This window comes from Oncorhynchus keta, chromosome 2, assembly GCF_023373465.1.
Source record: "Oncorhynchus keta strain PuntledgeMale-10-30-2019 chromosome 2, Oket_V2, whole genome shotgun sequence".
NCBI lineage: Eukaryota > Metazoa > Chordata > Actinopteri > Salmoniformes > Salmonidae > Oncorhynchus > Oncorhynchus keta.
Window position 1 is genome coordinate 67,973,165 of NC_068422.1, and position 20,537 is coordinate 67,993,701.

General features: G+C 46.4%; 1 protein-coding gene and 1 long non-coding RNA gene across 5 annotated transcripts in view; one reads left to right on the forward strand and one right to left on the reverse strand.

The window, feature by feature from the left end:
* The window catches only part of LOC118379017 (myotubularin-related protein 13-like), a 162,922-nt gene that overhangs the window by 56,556 nt on the left and 85,829 nt on the right, over positions 1 to 20,537 (reverse strand). For all 4 annotated transcript variants that reach the window (XM_052481246.1, XM_052481248.1, XM_052481247.1 and 1 more), the window contains exon 17: positions 3,874 to 3,942. In XM_052481246.1, coding sequence (XP_052337206.1) covers positions 3,874 to 3,942 — 69 coding nt within the window. The remainder of the gene's footprint in view (positions 1 to 3,873; positions 3,943 to 20,537) is intronic.
* Positions 681 to 19,572, forward strand: LOC118359108 (uncharacterized). Its single transcript, XR_004820593.2, has 3 exons — positions 681 to 888; positions 1,125 to 1,217; positions 17,689 to 19,572. It is a non-coding gene; the product is annotated as an uncharacterized LOC118359108 (long non-coding RNA).

Sequence of the window (20,537 nt, forward strand, 5' to 3'; positions counted from 1 at the left end):
GGGACACAAAGGTCACGACGTAAATCATCTGCTCTCCCCGGGACCAAACGTAAAACAACTTGACAGCGAAAACCTTCCAATCCCTCCACGCATAAACTGGGGCAGAAAGAATTTAAACAGTCCAACAGTTTTCTGTGTTGAGTCCAGAATCATCAGCTGCCACATCCAACTAGATTGTTACCTCAGAGAGCCAAGGAGGTAGGCAGAGCTCTACATTCAACTGCAACAATCAAAACATGAATAAAAATGGGAGTTTATTAAAGGGCACAATAACACTGACCCAAACAGTGCTGACGCTTGTAGTAAAGAAGGGTTTTTATCAGAAGTAGTATATTTACCGAGGAATTCAGAAACATTTATACAGAGCAATACAACAACCTGTCACTGCTAACTGAGATATGGCCTGTACAAAAGGTTGCATGCAGTTTAGGTAAACTACTTACTGAGCACAAGAGAGCACGCCAACCCAGTTTAACCCAGAAGCTTCTGTCAAACACAGTTCAACCTGTTGGCTGCATTATGATGACTTCACCAGACACAAAGCCCTCTAAAGTAAAGAACATATGTTGTTCCAAGAGTGGTTAGTTTCGCAGACCTCACTGTGCAGCCTGCCAGACACCAGACAGACCGAGGGAAGGAAGGGGCAGAATATAGAATATAGGTCAATGAAAGGCGGCTCTTCAGTTTGAACATTTGCCCAAAACACAAACCAAAAACACACACGTCTCTCCCACAAACACTCTGTGGGAGCAGGCACATTGCTGGGAAGCTTCCTACATTCTGTAGTGAGGAGAGGTTGGGCAGCAGCACTGTGGGCTGAAGACAGTCCACTGTGGAGGGTCCAGACTTGCCAGGCTAAAGCTAAGAGAAAGAAGACCACCGTGACAGGTAAGTCTATATTCTTCAGATTAAGTTGAGAAAAACGTCATAAGGCTTTCATGAATTTTCTATCTACCTTAAGACTTAGGAGATTTACTAGAAATATGTGACTATAAAAGGGTCATGTTAATTTAGGGTCTGATTCTGGGGGCAGCCTTCAGATAGGGGGCATTGTGATGATTGAACACATTACATACTGTGGTGATGAAACCCAGAAGGTGAAGCCCTGACCTAATTTCTTCCAGACCCGATCGTCTCGTTGTAGTTACTGCGGGCAGCAGAGGTTGACGGGCTGAGAGGCTCTGGAGAAGACGTCAATGAGGAGTGATGGATGACAGGTACAGGTGAAGCATTGGTTTTAATAGAAAATGGCCTTAAAGCCAACTGACCTCGTTGGGAAGGGTTGAGGGTGGTGGGGATGTAAAACTATATACTCCTGTGGACGTAGCATGAGGAGTGGCTGAAGTAAAATATATATATATTTGAAAAAATTATACGGCAATCAGCAAAGCGCATGTTGTCAACGGCACGCCTTGCCGCTGCAAGACTGTATATTATGTACAGTTCACGATTTACACGGGATGGAATTACACTTAAGGAATGCAATAGGCCTGCTCTACTCCAAAATAAGAACATGTTTATAATGAAACTATGCAGCAAATTCACGAGGCAAGCCAGTCTTACCGTGGTTACGTAAAAATGGTAGCCTAATCACTCAAAGCCACTTGAGCACTGATTAACTACGTCTTTCTATGGAGATTACAGACAGGGTTTGTGTGTGTGGGAATCCCGCTGTCCAAATGCCTGTCCGGGGACACCTCTGGCCCAGTTTTAACTACCATTGTATTAACGGTTCTCCTCCCCTGGCGTGACCCACAGGTAAAACACCTATCAGATCAGCTTCACCTTCTAGGAAATATAAATGGGATCTACCGACAGCAGGTTGTCTTGACTTAAGGACATTGTGCTGTTGTAGTAAAGCTGTGTTTGGAGGGCTTAGCAGTTTAGTACTGAAGCTAGGAGGTCAGGAGGACTTGGACGCAGATGTGTAACAAGTACCCGAAACATGTTGTTTTTCTTGGTAGTGTAATAAAGTCCATGATGAATGATATCAGAGCTAATCTTCAATGAAAAGGTACGAATACAATCTTGACCAGAAGACCCGCGTCAAAACCATTCCATTGGAAAAGAAACAAAACGGTTCTGGTTGAAATGTTCTCTTTTTGGCTTCGTAACAAAAACACACGTACCACTGAAAACGGATTGCACATTTCATCTGCTATTTTGTCACGATTGTCACCTGGATACAGACAGAAGACACTCCTTCTGTTCCTTTACAAATGGTTCTCTCAGCAGTGTCCTACAGTAGACTGTCATGGTCCTCTACTATAGCGTGGGGGTAAACCCAACACTTACAAAACCACTGGTTCCTTCATCTACTGCCAGGCATGCTTTGAACAGCCCCATAACAGTCCGTGTGGTAAAGTCAAAGACTTTGGGGAAATGTGGCAGGATGGGGGGGGGTAAAGCAGGCCAACAGACATTTTGCAAAAGGATGTAATTGACTATCGTGCGATGCTGCGATTATCCCGAGAATCTCTGCGGAGCGTTGTGAACCATTACAAGGTGCTCTGTTTTTTTCAGGATACGTTGTTTTTCCAGCAGTTTTTTTTCCATCAGACAAGAGATTACACAATATGGACCGTGGTGGATTCCTGTGTTCTTGCTTTTCGCCATTTGCGTGACCACACGCTGGACTCGACAGTTAATGCCATTCCTTTGGAAATCTGGGAGAAATCTGTTGCGTTCTGGAGCTCACGATATCATTCCTTCTCATTCCTCCCGTGCCAGAAACTGTTCCGTCGAGAATGAGACGCCTCTCAGGATTCGTGTCTCTTTCTGAAAACCTGGTGATAAAGGTCCTTTAACGTAATCCTTTAATCAGATTTTATGGTTACGTAAAATGGGGAAATGGGGTAAAAAAAATATACAGGAAATCCAATGCGTTTAGGCAATGGCTTTCAGATGTCTTAATGAAGAGGCAGAAAGCTGTAGCCTAGGGTCACAGTGTTGTCTTGACAACTTGACAGTCACAGAGAGACACCGTTACTCCGTTACAGCAACAAACCAAACTATCAACAATGTGGTGTAGTGGGGTCTGTGACCACTAAACTATACTCAGGTTGTGTACAGAGACAACTCTTCTCTCACCCCCATTACATAGGTCACACTGTACACCTGTATCAACAAACAGAGACAATTCCCTTGGTTTTATTTAGATAACTTACTATAAGTGTACATTTCCAATGGTTACCCTAGCTGGGAAACAAGAGAGCAGGCTTATCTCAGAGCGTTACATCAGCCTATCCTGTAAGAACAGGGTGAGACATACGATGGCAGAGAGAGGACGAGGTCCACATTCTGTCTCATAGGGTCTTGTACCCAATGCAGGTCAACAGCTCACAGTTGTGTCGGTCACCGTGGCAACTGCAGAGAGTTGGGGACGGATTTGCGGTGCGCGCCGCAGCAACCGAGTTTGATCGCGAGAGGTTGGAAACCACAAACCCACAGTGGCCCTCTGGGCTTTGGTGTGAGGTACAGTTCTCACCCTCTTTACCCTCGTGTGGCTCGTCTGAGAACAAAACGGGACACTCCCCTGTCCCAGAGCTGCATGGTCGGAGGCCTGGGAAGTCTCTTGTCCTGCCTGGAACACAGCTCCTGACATGAGGTCAGAGTATGCTGCATGCACCAGAGGCAACCTTCAGAACAGGACCAGCGCCAGGACAGCTGGGTAATCACACCCCATCCCTTTTCTATTATTGCCCCCCGTTATAAATACCCTCCATTAGGACGGCCAGCTTGCGGTGAATGCCAGGCCGTCCTGCCCTTGATTGAGCAATATAGTCAAAAGGACCTGCTGGCTGACTATCTGCTCTGTCTGTGTGAGAGAGGAGAAGAGCTCTGTGGAATGGAATCTCCCAGTCAGTCACTCACCCGGTAAAAGGCCGTCGTCAGGGGCAGCAGGGCGGAGGCGACCGTGTACTCTTCAGAGCTGGAGCAGTCCTGTGGGTCACACAACAGGGGAGAGATGAGGTCAGGACACAGCATGACAATGGTATATCGCTATGGGCCAAGAAGGTCTGGGCAGTGCACCAGTTATTTCTCTAAGGGTCTCTCTATGGGTCAAGAAGGTCTGGGCAGTGCACCTGTTATATCTCTATGGGTCAAGAAGGTCTGGGCAGTGCACCTGTTATATCTCTATGGGTCAAGAAGGTCTGGGCAGTGCACCTGTTATATCTCTATGGGTCAAGAAGGTCTGGGCAGTGCACCTGTTATATCTCTATGGGTCAAGAAGGTCTGGGAAGTGCACCTGTTATATCTCTATGGGTCAAGAAGGTCTGGGCAGTGCACCTGTTATATCTCTATGGGTCAAGAAGGTCTGGGCAGTGCACCTGTTATATCTCTATGGGTCAAGAAGGTCTGGGCAGTGCACCTGTTATATCTCTATCGGTCAAGAAGGTCTGGGCAGTGCACCTGTTATATCTCTAAGGGTCTCTCTATGGGTCAAGAAGGTCTGGGCAGTGCACCTGTTATATCTCTAAGGGTCTCTCTATGGGTCAAGAAGGTCTGGGCAGTGCACCTGTTATATCTCTAAGGGTCTCTCTATGGGTCAAGAAGGTCTGGGCAGTGCACCTGTTATATCTCTAAGGGTCTCTCTATGGGTCAAGAAGGTCTGGGCAGTGCACCTGTTATATCTCTATGGGTCAAGAAGGTCTGGGCAGTGCACCAGTTATATCTCTAAGGGTCTCTCTATGGGTCAAGAAGGTCTGGGCAGTGCACCAGTTATATCTCTAAGGGTCTCTCTATGGGTCAAGAAGGTCTGGGCAGTGCACCTGTTATATCTCTATGGGTCTCTCTATGGGTCAAGAAGGTCTGGGCAGTGCACCTGTTATATCTCTAAGGGTCTCTCTATGGGTCAAGAAGGTCTGGGCAGTGCACCTGTTATATCTCTATGGGTCAAGAAGGTCTGGGCAGTGCACCAGTTATATCTCTAAGGGTCTCTCTATGGGTCAAGAAGGTCTGGGCAGTGCACCAGTTATATCTCTAAGGGTCTCTCTATGGGTCAAGAATGTATGGGCAGTGCACCAGTTATATCTCTAAGGGTCTCTCTATGGGTCAAGAATGTATGGGCAGTGCACCTGTTATATCTCTAAGGGTCTCTCTATGGGTCAAGAAGGTCTGGGCAGTGCACCTGTTATATCTCTAAGGGTCTCTCTATGGGTCAAGAAGGTCTGGGCAGTGCACCTGTTATATCTCTATGGGTCAAGAAGGTCTGGGCAGTGCACCAGTTATATCTCTAAGGGTCTCTCTATGGGTCAAGAAGGTCTGGGCAGTGCACCAGTTATATCTCTAAGGGTCTCTCTATAGGTCAAGAAGGTCTGGGCAGTGCACCTGTTATATCTCTAAGGGTCTCTATGGGTCAAGAAGGTCTGGGCAGTGCACCTGTTATATCTCTATGGGTCAAGAAGGTGGGCAGTGCACCAGTTATATCTCTAAGGGTCTCTCTATGGGTCAAGAAGGTCTGGGCAGTGCACCAGTTATATCTCTCAAGAAGGTCTGGGGTCTCTCTATGGGTCAAGAAGGTCTGGGCAGTGCACCAGTTATATCTCTATGGGTCTCTCTATGGGTCAAGAAGGTCTGGGCAGTGCACCTGTTATATCTCTATGGGTCTCTCTATGGGTCAAGAAGGTCTGGGCAGTGCACCTGTTATATCTCTATGGGTCAAGAAGGTCTGGGCAGTGCACCAGTTATATCTCTAAGGGTCTCTCTATGGGTCAAGAAGGTCTGGGCAGTGGTTATATCTCTAAGGGTCTCTCTATGGGTCAAGAATGTCTGGGCAGTGCACCAGTTATATCTCTAAGGGTCTCTCTATGGGTCAAGAAGGTCTGGGCAGTGCACCTGTTATATCTCTAAGGGTCTCTCTATGGGTCAAGAAGGTCTGGGCAGTGCACCTGTTATATCTCTAGGGTCTCTCTATGGGTCAAGAAGGTCTGGGGTCTGGGCAGTGCACCAGTTATATCTCTATGGGTCAAGAAGGTCTGGGCAGTGCACCAGTTATATCTCTAAGGGTCTCTCTATGGGTCAAGAAGGTCTGGGCAGTGCACCTGTTATATCTCTAAGGGTCTCTCTATGGGTCAAGAAGGTCTGGGCAGTGCACCTGTTATATCTCTATGGGTCAAGAAGGTCTGGGCAGTGCACCAGTTATATCTCTAAGGGTCTCTCTATGGGTCAAGAAGGTCTGGGCAGTGCACCAGTTATATCTCTAAGGGTCTCTCTATGGGTCAAGAAGGTCTGGGCAGTGCACCTGTTATATCTCTATGGGTCTCTCTATGGGTCAAGAAGGTCTGGGCAGTGCACCTGTTATATCTCTAAGGGTCTCTCTATGGGTCAAGAAGGTCTGGGCAGTGCACCTGTTATATCTCTATGGGTCAAGAAGGTCTGGGCAGTGCACCAGTTATATCTCTAAGGGTCTCTCTATGGGTCAAGAAGGTCTGGGCAGTGCACCAGTTATATCTCTAAGGGTCTCTCTATGGGTCAAGAAGGTCTGGGCAGTGCACCTGTTATATCTCTAAGGGTCTCTCTATGGTTCAAGAATGTATGGGCAGTGCACCTGTTATATCTCTAAGGGTCTCTCTATGGGTCAAGAAGGTCTGGGCAGTGCACCTCTTATATCTCTATGGGTCAAGAAGGTCTGGGCAGTGCACCAGTTATATCTCTAAGGGTCTCTCTATGGGTCAAGAAGGTCTGGGCAGTGCACCAGTTATATCTCTAAGGGTCTCTCTATGGGTCAAGAAGGTCTGGGCAGTGCACCTCTCCAAAAAACATTATGTACAAGCAAAATTGGATAGTCGATTGCATAAATTACAAGTAATTTAGTGCAATTCTATCTTCAGGGTTTGCACCAGCCATACTTTCCCTATCAAGGCCACTGCAGCGTTGGGACATATGCTTCCAATAGGCTTATATAATCCTGACAATTGTCAGAATGTTCCAATTTCTCAATTTATTGGTCATTTCATGTTTTGCATTCCTGTTCCAGATTACATCCCAGAGTTTCCGGGATCAACATCTACAAACGTGGGATTTTGTTGCATAAAATCAAATTGTCTTGGCTTTAAAATGCAACATCTATTAGCCAAGCACCATGGTGAGTCCAAGAAAACGGACATTTAATTTCTAAAACAGCTAGAGCGCAGCTGACAATTGTTTTCTCCCATTTTTACGCCACTCACAGAATCTGTACTGGGGTCTGTCTGAATATAAAATAAGTTGTATTCAATGGAGCATTAGAGATGAGCATTCATGGCATTCCGGCAGATAGTACAATACATCCAGTAGAACTGGGGACTTAAGGGCCAAAATAAAATGGCTCATATTGAAAACAGAGAGACTGGATGGGAAAGGAGAAAATCTGAAAAGGACCCAATAGAGCTCCACACACAGGAAATTGGTACTTATCTCCATGAGCTTTGTTGGGATTTATTTGTTCAACTGGGAAAATCAGAATGGCCGCCGGAAACTTGATTTAAGTCCATGTCAAAACAGCAGAGCTGATCCTGATCTGGTGCTGTGTCTCATAACCCTCACAGGGACCCCAAGGGCAGGGAACATCATAAATCAAATACATGCACACACACAACCCTAAACACATCTACATTCACAACCCAACTTTCACACACAATACAACCAAACACTTCATAATCACGCACGCATTTGACAAACTTAGCATTTTCACAAAGATGCGTGCGCACACACACACACACACACACACACACACACACACACACACACACACACACACACACACACACACACACACACACACACACACACCCTCTCATTTTGGCAGGAGAGGGGGGGTAAAGGGATTGTGACAGGAATGTTGGACTTGCCAATATTGGATAGGGGGCCTTTTTCATGGATAAATCCCCCATTCCCTCATACCTCACAAAAAAAAACTGAGGAATGTACAGAGAGGAGCAAATGCAAAACATACGGTCTTCAGCTAAACATGAAAGCCTGGCCCCCCATGGACCGAGCGATATACTTTGTTTTCCCCTTGCAGTTGGTTCTCAGTTATTTTGGGTTGCGGTTGAACGCTCCAGTTTGGAGAGCCACCAAAGCTTTGTTTACCGGCATCCCTGACAATGCTGCAGGTCACAGAGGTTCAAAGAACCCAGCGAAAACTCTCCAAATAACCCCAGGAGCAGAAGCACAAGGGCAGAAAAATGGAACCATTTAACAGAGACGTCGTTATTCAGACAAAAAAACCACAAGGTCAGAGGAGCCAAGTCTGGGCTAACATTTCATAAAGCATCGTTCTACAACACTGTGCTGTAATGCCTTGAGCCGAGCCTGTCAACATCAAAAGGCAGAAGCATTGATTCAGAGCATGAAGAAGTGTCATAAGACCAAGCAGTGCTCTGCTATCTGTAAGAAAACAGACCCATTGTACATGTTCATATTTCATTCTGATACAATCCCGTTTACTTCAGGCGACCTCAGTATCATCTACAAACAGGGCAGCAATGTAATGTAATGGGGAAAATGCTACGTTTAGGGAAGACATGATGTCATAGAAGCAGTTATCCAGGTTAGCGACATGATTTACTGTAATTCAGAACTTCCTAGGCCAATAGGTCACAACAAACCCTACTAAGAGTATAAAGACGCCGAACAGTCCGGCTGAAAGAAGGCAAGGAGTGAGGGAGACCCTCTTGACTGCTGGCCTGCATAGGCTCAACTGCATGTGTTTGGAGTTATTCCTGGTTTACCAGCAGCAGGTATGCCTGTTTACATTGAGACAGAGGAATGCTGCCGTTTATGATCCGAGACACTGCAGTCGCCGTAGCGCATACGAGCACAGGCAAGAGTGCAGGGGCGGGGCGTGCGTGTATAAATGTATGTGCGTAAGCGTATCTGTGTACAGAAGGGTGAGGAGAGAAACGTGCACCCCTGCAGCTCCGCTTAGGAAGGAGGAAGCCGTCTCCCTTCCTCTTTTCTCTGTCTCTTTCGTTCTCTCTCAAGGCTGTGGTTCATGGATGACTCATGAGTTTTGCTCCTGATAAACACGTAGGTCTATACTACGTAAACAAAGACCCTGGACCCGCATGTTTGACAGACCCACATGACAGGAAGTGATCAGAGAGCATCTTCCTGCAGACTGCAGACACCTCTCTCCCTTGGCGCTTTCCAGGAACCGTCCGACTGAGACCGGCTTTTAAAGCAGAGAAGGGGAACTGGAGGAGGCTTTTATGAGGCTGCAGTGCTGTGGAACCATAGAGCACGAACCATACTCACTCATCATAAGCTGGCTCATTGACAAAACAAGCACAATACTGCACACAGCCGTGCACACAGACACATACCATACAAACAGACAAAGACAGACTAGAAACTATAGTACACTAATCAAATTGAATGTCAGAAGCATGGGATAAAATCAGTGTTCGCTTCCTGGCCTGTACTGTGTTCCCAGGCCATGTTTACCTGGTCCTGCTGGCTGACATCCAAGGGGAACGGCTTTATCTGTACATGAGAATGATGCTCGAGAGAACTTCCCAGTGCCTTCGTTATGTTAGCCTGTCCAACCAGTCCAGAGACGGACCCATCTGCAACCCCAAGCAGAGCAGAGGGAGAGCTTTTTCACAGCAAGAACCCACTACTCGTCTCACAGAGGATATTAAAGGAGAGCAGGAGAAGTGGGGGACTCTAAATTAAACCTTAACCAAGTTACTGTCCAAGTCCTGGAGGGAGGTAGGCTGGGGACGCTGTGTGAGACTGTCAAACACACAGCAGACCTCCTAGTACAGAGGAGGGCAAAGAAAACAGCACATGATCTTGCATGAATGGGAATCTGTGAACACTGCTCTCTTTAGCAAAGCAAAGCCATGAGTGCTAAATATCTCTAAAAACAAATCATCTGCTCAATGCTAAAGCTCATTTAGATCTATTTTTGAATAATTTGGCGACTGAGAAAGTTGAGGAGACTAAACTGCTGGGTGTAACCCTAGATAGCAAGCTGTCATGGTCAAAACAAATAACTCAATGGTTATTAAAATGGGAAGAGGTCTGTCTATGAAAGGGTGTTGTTCTGCCTTCTTGGCATCTCAGTCGACCAGTAAAGCATCCTGAGACCATTCATGTGTGGGGTTGCTTCTCAGCCAAGGGAGTGGCTCACTCATAATTTTGCCTAAGAATACAGCCATGAATAAAGAATGGTACCAACACATCCTCCGAGAGCAACTTCTCCCAACCATCCAGGAACAGTTTGGTGACGAACAATGCCTTTTCCAGCATGATGGAGCACCTTGCAATAAGGCAAAAGTGATAACTAAGTGATTCAGGGAACAAAACATTGATATTTTGGGTCCATGGTCAGGAAACCCCCCAGACCTTAATCCCATTGAGATTGAGAACTTGTGGTCAATCCACAAGAGGTGGGTGGACAAACAAAAACCCACAAATTCTGACAAACTCCAAGCATTGATTATGCAAGAATGGGCTGCCATCAGTCAGGGCGTGGCCCAGAAGTTAATTGACAGCATGCCAGGGCGGATTGCAAAGGTCTTGAAAAAGAAGGGTCAACACTGCAAATATTGACTCTTTGCATCAACTTAATGTAATTGTCAATAAAAGCCTTTGACACTTATGAAATGCTTGTAATTATACTTCAGCATTCCATAGTAACATCTGACAAAAATATCTAAAGACACTGAAGCAGCAGACTTTGTGAAAATGTATATTTGTGTCATTCTCAACATTTTTGGCCACGACTGTACTGCAAAGATGGTACATAAGTCAATTGCAGTTGGTCCAGAAAAAAGCAACACTTAGATGAACACGGTAACATGCGTGTCAGTCACGCCTGGCTCAAATCTGAGGATTGATTGACTGCATCACTATTGGTCTTTGTGAGAGGTGTTGAAGGTACCGAACTGTCTGTTCAAGCAGATGGCACACAGTTCAGACACTCATCGGTACAACATAAGATATGCAATCAGAGGTCTCTTCACAGTCCCCAGGTTCAGAACGGAGGCTGGGAAACACACAGTACTAAAAGAGCCATGACTACATGGAACTCTGCCACCCCAGGTAACTCAAGCTAGCAATACAACCAGAACAAAAGGGGCACAAAAGGGGACTGTGACGAGACACAGCCACTTAATATATATTGTATTGTAATTTGCACTTTATTATTTAATAGACCTAGATAGACTCTGTACTGATACACTAGATGATCACAAGTACAGTGGGGCAAAAAGTATTTAGTCAGCCACCAATTGTTCAAGTTCTCCCACTTAAAAAGATGAGAGAGGCCTGTAATTTTAATCATAGGTACACTTCAACTATGACAGACGAAATGAGAAAGAAAATCCTGAAACTCACATTGTAGGATTTTTAATGAATTTATTTGCAAATTATGGTGGAAAATAAGTATTTGGTCAATAACAAAAGTTTCTCAATACTTTGTTATATACCCTTTGTTGGCAATGACAGAGGTCAAACATTTTCTGTAAGTGTTCACAAGGTTTTCACACACTGTTGCTGGTATTTTGGCCCATTCCTCCATGCAGATCTCCTCTAGAGCAGTGATGTTTTGGGGCTGTTGCTGGGCAACACAGACTTTCAACTCCCTCCAAAGATTTTCTATGGGGTTGAGATCTGGAGACTGGCTAGGCCACTCCAGGACCTTGAAATGCTTCTTACGAAGCCACTCCTTCGTTGCCCGGGCGGTGTGTTTGGGATCATTTTCATGCTGAAAGACCCAGCCACGTTTAATCTTCAATGCCCTTGCTGATGGAAGGAGGTTCAAAATCTCACGATACATGGCCCCATTCATTCTTTCCTTTACACAGATCAGTCGTCCAGGTCCCTTTGCAGAAAAACAGCCCCAAAGCATGATGTTTCCACCCTCATGCTTCACAGTAGGTATGGTGTTCTTTGGATGCAACTCAGCATTCTTTGTCCTCCAAACACGACGAGTTGAGTTTTTACAAAAAAGTTATATTTTGGTTTCATCTGACCATATGCCATTCTCCCAATCTTCTTCTGGATCATCCAAATGCTCTCTAGCAAAATTCAGACGGGCCTGGACACGTCTGGCACTGCAGGATTTGAGTCCCTGGCCGAGTAGTGTGTTACTGATGGTAGGCTTTGTTACTTTGGTCCCAGCTCTCTGCAGGTCATTCACTAGGTCCCCCCATGTGGATCTGGGATTTTTGCTCACCGTTCTTGTTATCATTTTGACCCCCCGGGGTGAGATCTTGCATGGAGCCCCAGATCGAGGGAGATTATCAGTGGTCTTGTATGTCTTACATTTCCTAATAATTGCTCCCACAGTTGATTTCTTCAAACCAAGCTGCTTACCTATTGCAGATTCAGTCTTCCCAGCCTGGTGCAGGTCTACAATTTTGTTTCTGGTGTCCTTTGACAGCTCTTTGGTCTTGGCCATAGTGGAGTTTGGAGAGTGACCGTTTGAGGTTGTGGACAGGTGTCTTTTATACTGATAACAAGTTCAAACAGGTGCCATTAATACAGAGTAGAGGACAGAGGAGCCTCTTAAAGAAGAAGTTACAGGTCTGTGAGAGCCAGAAATCTTGCTAGTTTGTAGGTGACCAAATACTTATTTTCCACCATAATTTGCAAATAAATTCATTACAAATCATACAATGTGATTTTCTGGATTTTTCTTTCTCATTTTGTCTGTCATAGTTGAAGTGTACCTATGATGAAAAGTACAGGCCTCTCTCATCCTTTTAAGTGGGAGAACTTGCCCAATTGGTGGCTGACTAAATACTTTTTTGCCCCACTGTATTTAGGCATTAATATGGATATGGTCCACCTTTGCTGCGATTAGCCTCCACTCTTCTGGGAAGGCTTTCCACTAGATGTTGGAACATTACTGTGGGGACTTGCTTCCATTCAGCCACAAGAGCATTAGTGAGGTCGGGCACTGATGTTGGACGATTAGGTCTGGCTCGTGGTCTGCGATCCAATTTATCCCAAAGGTGTTCGATGGGGTTCAGGTCAGGGCTCTGCAGGCCAGTCAAGTTCTTCCACGCCGATCGACAAACTATTTCTGTATAGACCTCGCTTTGTGCACGGGGGCATTGTCATGATGAAACAGGAAAGGGCCTTCCCAAAACTGTTGACACAAAGTTGGAAGCACAGAATCGACTAGAATTGAATGCTGTAGCATTAAGATTCCCTTCACTGGAACAAAGATGCCTATCCCAAAACCATGAAAAATAGCCCCAGACCATTATTCCTCCTTCACCAAACTTTACAGTTGGCACTATGCATTGAGACAGGTAGCGTTCTCCTGGCATCCACCAAACCCAGATTTGTCCATCAGACTGCCAGATGATGAAGCGTGAGTCATCACTCCATAGAACGTGTTTCTACTGCTCAAGACTCCAATGGTGGGGAGCTTTACACCACTCCAGCCAAAGCTTTGCATTGAGCATGGTGATCTTAGGCATGTGTGCGGCTACTTGGCCATGGAAACTAATTTCAGTGAAACTGATATTGCTTCCGGAGGCAGTTTGGAACTTGGTAGTGAGTGTTGCAACCGATGACAGATGATTTCTACGCACTACACTCTTCTACACTCGGTGGTCCCGTTCTGTGAACTTGTGTGGCCTACCACATCACGGCTGAGCCATTGCTGCTCCTAGACATTTCCACTTCACAATAACAGCACTTACAGTTGACTAGGCAGCTCAAGCAGGGCAGAAATTTGACGAACTGACTTGTTGGAAAGGTGGCATCTTACGACGGTGCCACGTTGAAAGTAAGTGAGCTCTTCAGTACGGGCCATACTACTGCCTACAAGAGAATCTCTTCCACAGTTAATTTTGCATACTAAATCTTGCATAGTTTCTTTTGTTTCGGTATATTACGTTGAAAGTGACTAATATTGCTTTGATTCAATCACAATTGCCGCAGTAAAGGAAACGTTGATAGTGTTAACTAAATGGGACACTGTAGAAAGATGAGTGAAGATCAATCTTGTGCTTCTCTGTGCGGGCTCATATTTCTTCTGCGTGGAAGTCCGAGTTGAGCTGCGCGCCCTCAGCTTCGAGGGAACATTGGTTGTGGGCCCATCTGGCCAATAGCATCACAGCATTGGCCAGCAGCATAAACTAATCTAGAATGGATGGACCTACAACTTTTCTCCTTTGCCCAACAACCCCCTGCAGGTGAAGGAGCACATGTGTGAATGACATTTTGACAGTGTTTTTGAGCACTATAATTCTCTCTGATAGGAAATGTTTGGGATGCCAGGATGCATATACCCCTTTTTCCACAGCAGGACTCTGCTCGCCTGGCCTTGTGCAATGTCCACTTCCAAACCTGCAACAGCTGGAGGGGGAGAGAGGGAGGAGAGGTGCTCTGCACGCACACAGAAACAAATAGGCCCCCCATTAGTGCAAATACTCCAATTAAGGTCAGTCATGTCTTTGAGTCATGCGGCTGTCAAGTAGGAGATACGACTTAAAACAGTTGCAGAATGTTTACCACATACACAGATAAGATTGCGTCCAGCACCGATAACACTGGCATCCACTTTGGACAGTTTAGTCAGCATCTTACTGTCACAGTTGAGGTCAAATCATTTGAGGGATGGATGAGTAATGGTTTGGTCAGAGCTCGTTGGTTTTTAAAGAAGTGGTGTAAAATGTGTTTGTCTACATGGTCAGGAAGTAGTAACACTGCATGGTCTTCATCTGATACCTCTGGTGATGACTCAATCAGCCAATCAAATCACTCACACCACACAGACAGACCAGCAGGCCTCCAACGCACTGACGGAAGATCGTATCTCATTAAAATAACAATTGACTCAGAATGACAGTATGGTAAATATTTACTTTGAATATGTCAAATACTTGAAATAAATGAAAAAAAAAAACGGGGTACGGTATGTAAACAAACCTTGAAGCAATTAATGAGAGCGGGAAAATGAGTCACTAACAGGTTCACTGTCTCTCCAGTAGGGACAAACATGGGGATGTTCTGCACCAGAGAATAACATTACCTCAGAAAAAAAGAAAAAGAAAATCTGATTTGTAAGAAAACACAAATTACAATAATGTCCAGTCTTTTGAAGGCTCACTTGGTCCTCCATGGCCTTACAAGTACTTGAAGTGACGTATGTTCTGATTTGAGTGCACTGCTTCAGGAAAGTTTGGAGTTGAGGACGGCCAAGCTGGGGCTCAGTGAATGTACACAGACATCCACTGAGTTACAGTATAGCCTGATTTATAAACTCAGCAAAAAAAGAAAAGGTCCCTTTTTCAGGACCCTGTCTTTCATAGGTAATTTGTAAAAATTAAAATAACTTCCCAGATCTTCATTGTAAAGGGTTTAAACACGGTTTCCCATGCGTGTTCAATGAACCATAAACAATGAATTAACGTGCACCTGTGGAACGGTCGTTAAGACACTAACAGCTTACACACGGTAGGCAATTAAGGTCACAGGTATGAAAACTTAGGCCACTTTAAACTTAGGACACTAAAGTGGCCTTTCTACTGACTGAAGAACACCAAAAGAAAGATGCCCAGGGTCCCTGCTCATTTGTGTGAACGTGCCTTAAGCATGCTGCAAGGAGGCATGAGGACTGCAGATGTGGCCAGGGCAATAAATTGCAAAGTCCGTACTGTGAGACGCCTAAGACAGTGCTACAGGGAGACATGACGGACAGCTGATCGTCCTTGCAGTGACAGACCATGTGTAACAACACCTGCACAGGATCGGTACATCCGAACATCATACCTGCGGGACAGGTACAGGATTGCAACAACAACTGATCGAGTTACACCAGGAATGCACAATCCCTCCATCAGTGCTCAGACTGTACACAATAGGCTGAGAGAGGCGGGACTGGGGGCTTGTAGGCCCCCAGTAAGGCAGGTCGTCAACAGACATCACTGGCAACAGCGGCGCCTATGGGCACAAACCAAACGTCGCTGGACCAGACAGGACTGGCAAAAAGTGCTCTTCACTGACGAGTCACGGTATCGTCTCACCAGGGGTGGTGGTCGGATTCGCGTTTATCATAGAAGGAATGAGCGTTACACCGAGGACTGTACTCTGGAGCGGGATCGATTTGAAGGTGGAGGGTCCATCATGGTCTGAGGCGGTGTGTCACAGCATCATCGGACTGGTTGTCATTGCAGTCAATCTCAACGCTGTGCGTAACAGGGAAGACATCCTCCTTCCTCATGTGGTAACCTTCCTGCAGGCTCATCCTGACATGACCCTCCAGCAGGACAATGCCACCAGCCATACTGCTCGTTCTGTGCGTGATTTCCTGCAAGACAGGAAGTCAGTGTTCTGCCATGGCCAGCGAAGAGCCCGGATCTCAATCCCATTGATCACGTCTGGGACCTGTTGGATCGGAGGTTGAGGGCTATGGCCATTCCCTCCAGAAATGTCCAGGAACTTGCAGGCGCCTTGGTGGAAGTGTGGGGTAACATCTCACAGTAAGAACTGGCAAATCTGGTGCAGTCCATGAGGAGGAGATGCACTGCAGTACTTAATGCAGCTGGTGGCCACACCAGATGCTGACTGTTACTTCTGATTTTGACCCCCCCTTTGTTCAGGGACACATTACACATTATTACATTTCTCTTAGTCACATGTCTGTGGAACTTGTTCAGTTAAAGTCTCAGTTGTTGAATCTTGCTATGTTCATACAAATATTTACACGTTAAGTTTGCTGAAAATAAACACAGCTGACAGCGAGAGGACATGTTTTTTTTGCTGAGTTCAGAACTACTCTGAGTGATGAAATCCCACACCTACTTCCATTAGAAAGGACAATCCCCTCTCTCACCTGGTTGTCTGTCAGTAAGCAGAAACTACTGTACTGTATACACACACTGCTTTGACTCATACTGTAGTACAGAGAAACTCTGCAGAACAAACACCGCACCCTGTGGACGAGTGCCCTTTCAAAACAGTTTGAACCGCTAACGCTAGCCTTCTAACAGTCAACAGAGACAGAACAACACAGGGGGTGGCAGGGAGCATAGCCTAAGAGTGTTGGGCCAGTTATCGAAAGGTTGCTGGTTCAAATCGGGCCATTCTGTCCTTGAACAAGGCAGTTAATCCCCAACAACAACTACTCCCTGGGCGCCGATGACGTGGACGTCGATTAAGGCATCCCCCCCGGTTATATGCTGAAGACACATTTTGGTTGAATGCATTCAGTTGTGCAACTGACTAAGTATCCCTTTTCCCAGTACGCACCCCTACGGTTAGCCCCGAACTGACATGTTACATGTGGCCCATAAACTCTTGATTGGCCTCAGGATGATGATATCATCAGGAATGTGAGATGTTTTTAGATCGAAAAACACATGCCTCCCATCTCGTTCTAATGAGGCATCATTCTGTCACTGTACAGAGACTGTGGTGCATAGCACACTGTAGAGGTCAACACCCCTAGCTGTGTGGGGTGTTGAGGGATCACACACGCACGCACACACACGCACGCACGCACACGCACACACACACGCGCACACACACACACACACGCACACGCACGCGCACGCACACACACGCACACGCACACACACGCACACACACACGCGTAGCATAATCATTGGCATCGGTGCAATCTGTGATATCTCCAAGGGCTTTTTGACAGGGAAGGGCGTTGAGAGGAGAGGGGTGCAAGTGAAATACGAGAGTAATTACTGCCGAGGCAATCTGCTATTTCTGTTCCTTTTACAGCCCATCTGAGACAAATCCATGGACCTGGGCTACGGACCAGGACACAGAATCAGGACCAAATAACTGCAAAATGGATGGACCTCTGGCCTGTTGTTGCCTTGGTGAAAATATAGGAGAGAAATAACAATACAGTATTACACCATAAAGCTAAATGAAATTATAGAGAAATGCTCGCTATATTTGATCTAACCATTTGGCAAGGAAACCCTCATTCTATTTTAAATACCAGCTCCATGAGTAAAATTGTTGCTTATTTGGTTTTGAGAAGCAAAGCAGAGATTAAATCAAAATAAGACAGGAATGTCTGGTGAAATGAGAACCCTGAAGGTTTGGAGATAATATACACACTGGCCTCCATCCATCTACCTTAAAAGGTGAAGTCACTAGGTCACCCGTAGTGCAGTAATATGCTGACAGGCAGTTCATCTCAGATGGGGATGTTTTGGTGTGGAGATGTCCATCTCTAATGGTGGACTCTATCTGCAAGTCTCCATCTGTTGTTTGGGTTTGAATAGTGGTTGTTGAGGAGAGACAGGCGCCCCGGACTGATGCTGATCCGAGTCTTCGTGCCACAGCCAGACAGAACCCCTCTGCTCCCCTCTCTCCAGTCCGTCACCCTCTCCCTCTACTGACATGTTCCATGATGTTATGGGAAACCCTGCCAAGTGCCCCCTGGACCAAATACAGTCCTAGAGAGACAGTCTGTATAAGTCCACACAAAGTCACTCCGCAGCACTTGGCTCGAAATAAAAATCCTCTGGTCCAGAGTACACACACTCACACGTGGTTGTTATCCTGACTAATCAACTCTGAAGGTTGGCATTGAATGCATCTCACATGCTTCGCTTCATAGCATCTGTCTAGGGACTCAGTATTCCCAATGCAATGTCACTGAAAATGCTCACGTCCAGTTTGAGGGGGGAAAAATACTTTATCTGCAGAAATACTATTAATCGGTTCCTTGAAAAAATAAAAACCTCCACATCAGGATCCCATTTCGGGGAGAAACAAAATACATGTCAGGCACGCTCGCAGGCCAGCTATCAGATAACACAGCCACATTAAGCAACCTAATAGACAGACAAGCATTTCTACATTGTTCCCTACATTTCAGAACAGTCCGGTATTCGCCAGACAGATCTTGCAACAAAGACGACTAATCTGCAGTTATTATACAGAGTGTCCGCGTGTCATTGTGGTGTCTTTCAACCACTCTGTACCACAGGGAGACGACTGTTGGACCAGCAGCTTCATCACATCACCTCCTTGGCTTGGACAGAGTGGGACCTGGACTCAGATACTGAAGACATGCGGTTAGCTATGCATGCAGGGGGCAACTGAAACCAGGTGGTATGGCACAGCTCCTAGAACCCGTGTTGCTGACAGGAGCACAGGAAGGGAGAGCATATATACCTCTGTCATGTATAAATTACACAGCCACTGGTTGGCTGGCTGGCTCTTGACCTATTTTACAAGTGGGGAGGCCAGTGACACGTCCAGTGACCTCTACACACCCAGGCGAAAGGCAGATGGTGAGATTAATTGGCTCGCCAGCCTCGATCATTTGGCCAGAAGAATGCGTGGAATCCAGAGCCACTCCATAAAAGTCACTCTCTGTGAACACTGCTCCGAATCATTAAATCCCCGTGGCAACGGCCATGTGAGGCTGTAAAACATGAGGAACTATCATTGAGGCCTCAGCTCTGAGCTCCAGCCCTCCTCTACGAGCGCTCCTCTACGAGCGCTCCTCTACGAGCGCTCCTCTACGAGCCCTCCTCTACGAGCCCTCCTCTACGAGCCCTCCTCTACGAGCCCTCCTCTACGAGCCCTCCTCTACGAGCCCTCCTCTACGAGCCCTCCTCTACGAGCCCTCCTCTACGAGCCCTCCTCTACGAGCCCTCCTCTACGAGCGCTCCTCTACGAGCGCTCCTCTACGAGCGCTCCTCTACGAGCGCTCCTCTACGAGCGCTCCTCTACGAGCGCTCCTCTACGAGCGCTCCTCTACGAGCCCTCCTCTACGAGCCCTCCTCTACGAGCCCTCCTCTACGAGCCCTCCTCTACGAGCCCTCCTCTACGAGCCCTCCTCTACGAGCGCTCCTCTACGAGCGCTCCTCTACGAGCGCTCCTCTACGAGCGCTCCTCTACGAGCGCTCCTCTCCCACCTGATTGATGGCAGAGTGAAACTTTATGGGGTGTGTGCAGCACAGGGAGAGCAGAATAAACCACTAATGGCTTTGTCTGCTTACGGAAGTGATAGCGCAAAAACCCAATAGCACCCAAGTAAATCAGACACCAACCTTTTTACTAGATATGTGGGGCGCAGCGAGCACTCACTCTTGACAATCTGTCAAACTACTGTAAATGAAGACTAACTTGAGCATAAATCACTGGGAAAATACATGATTTGGCCATTCTTCCACCAGCAGCCAAGCATGACTAAGGTAAGGGAGAAGGGCAGTAAGAGCATGTATGGTGGAGTAGCAGCACGTGTTGTTACCAGAGGCCTGTGTACCCTAGGCAAAGCTCTACATCACATTACCCTGCCAGAGCTGTCTGCTTAGCGCTTGGTTAGCCGGCACATTCTCTCGCTGTCTCGTACTGTTTCCATTACAGACAACTTCAGACGCGCTAAATTAGAACCAGTTAAAGCCCATGAAAACACGTCATCACATCCAGAGTGGGGTTGTTTTAAGGGTGGAGCTTGGAAACAAACTACTGCTTCCTGCTCCTCAAATATGTTGTGGTTTACCTGTTATTGCCTCTGCTAGGGAACACCCAAGACAAAAGGCTGCCACTGACATCTGGATACTTACTGTACATTAGCTATTAGAAAACAGTGTTCCATCCTT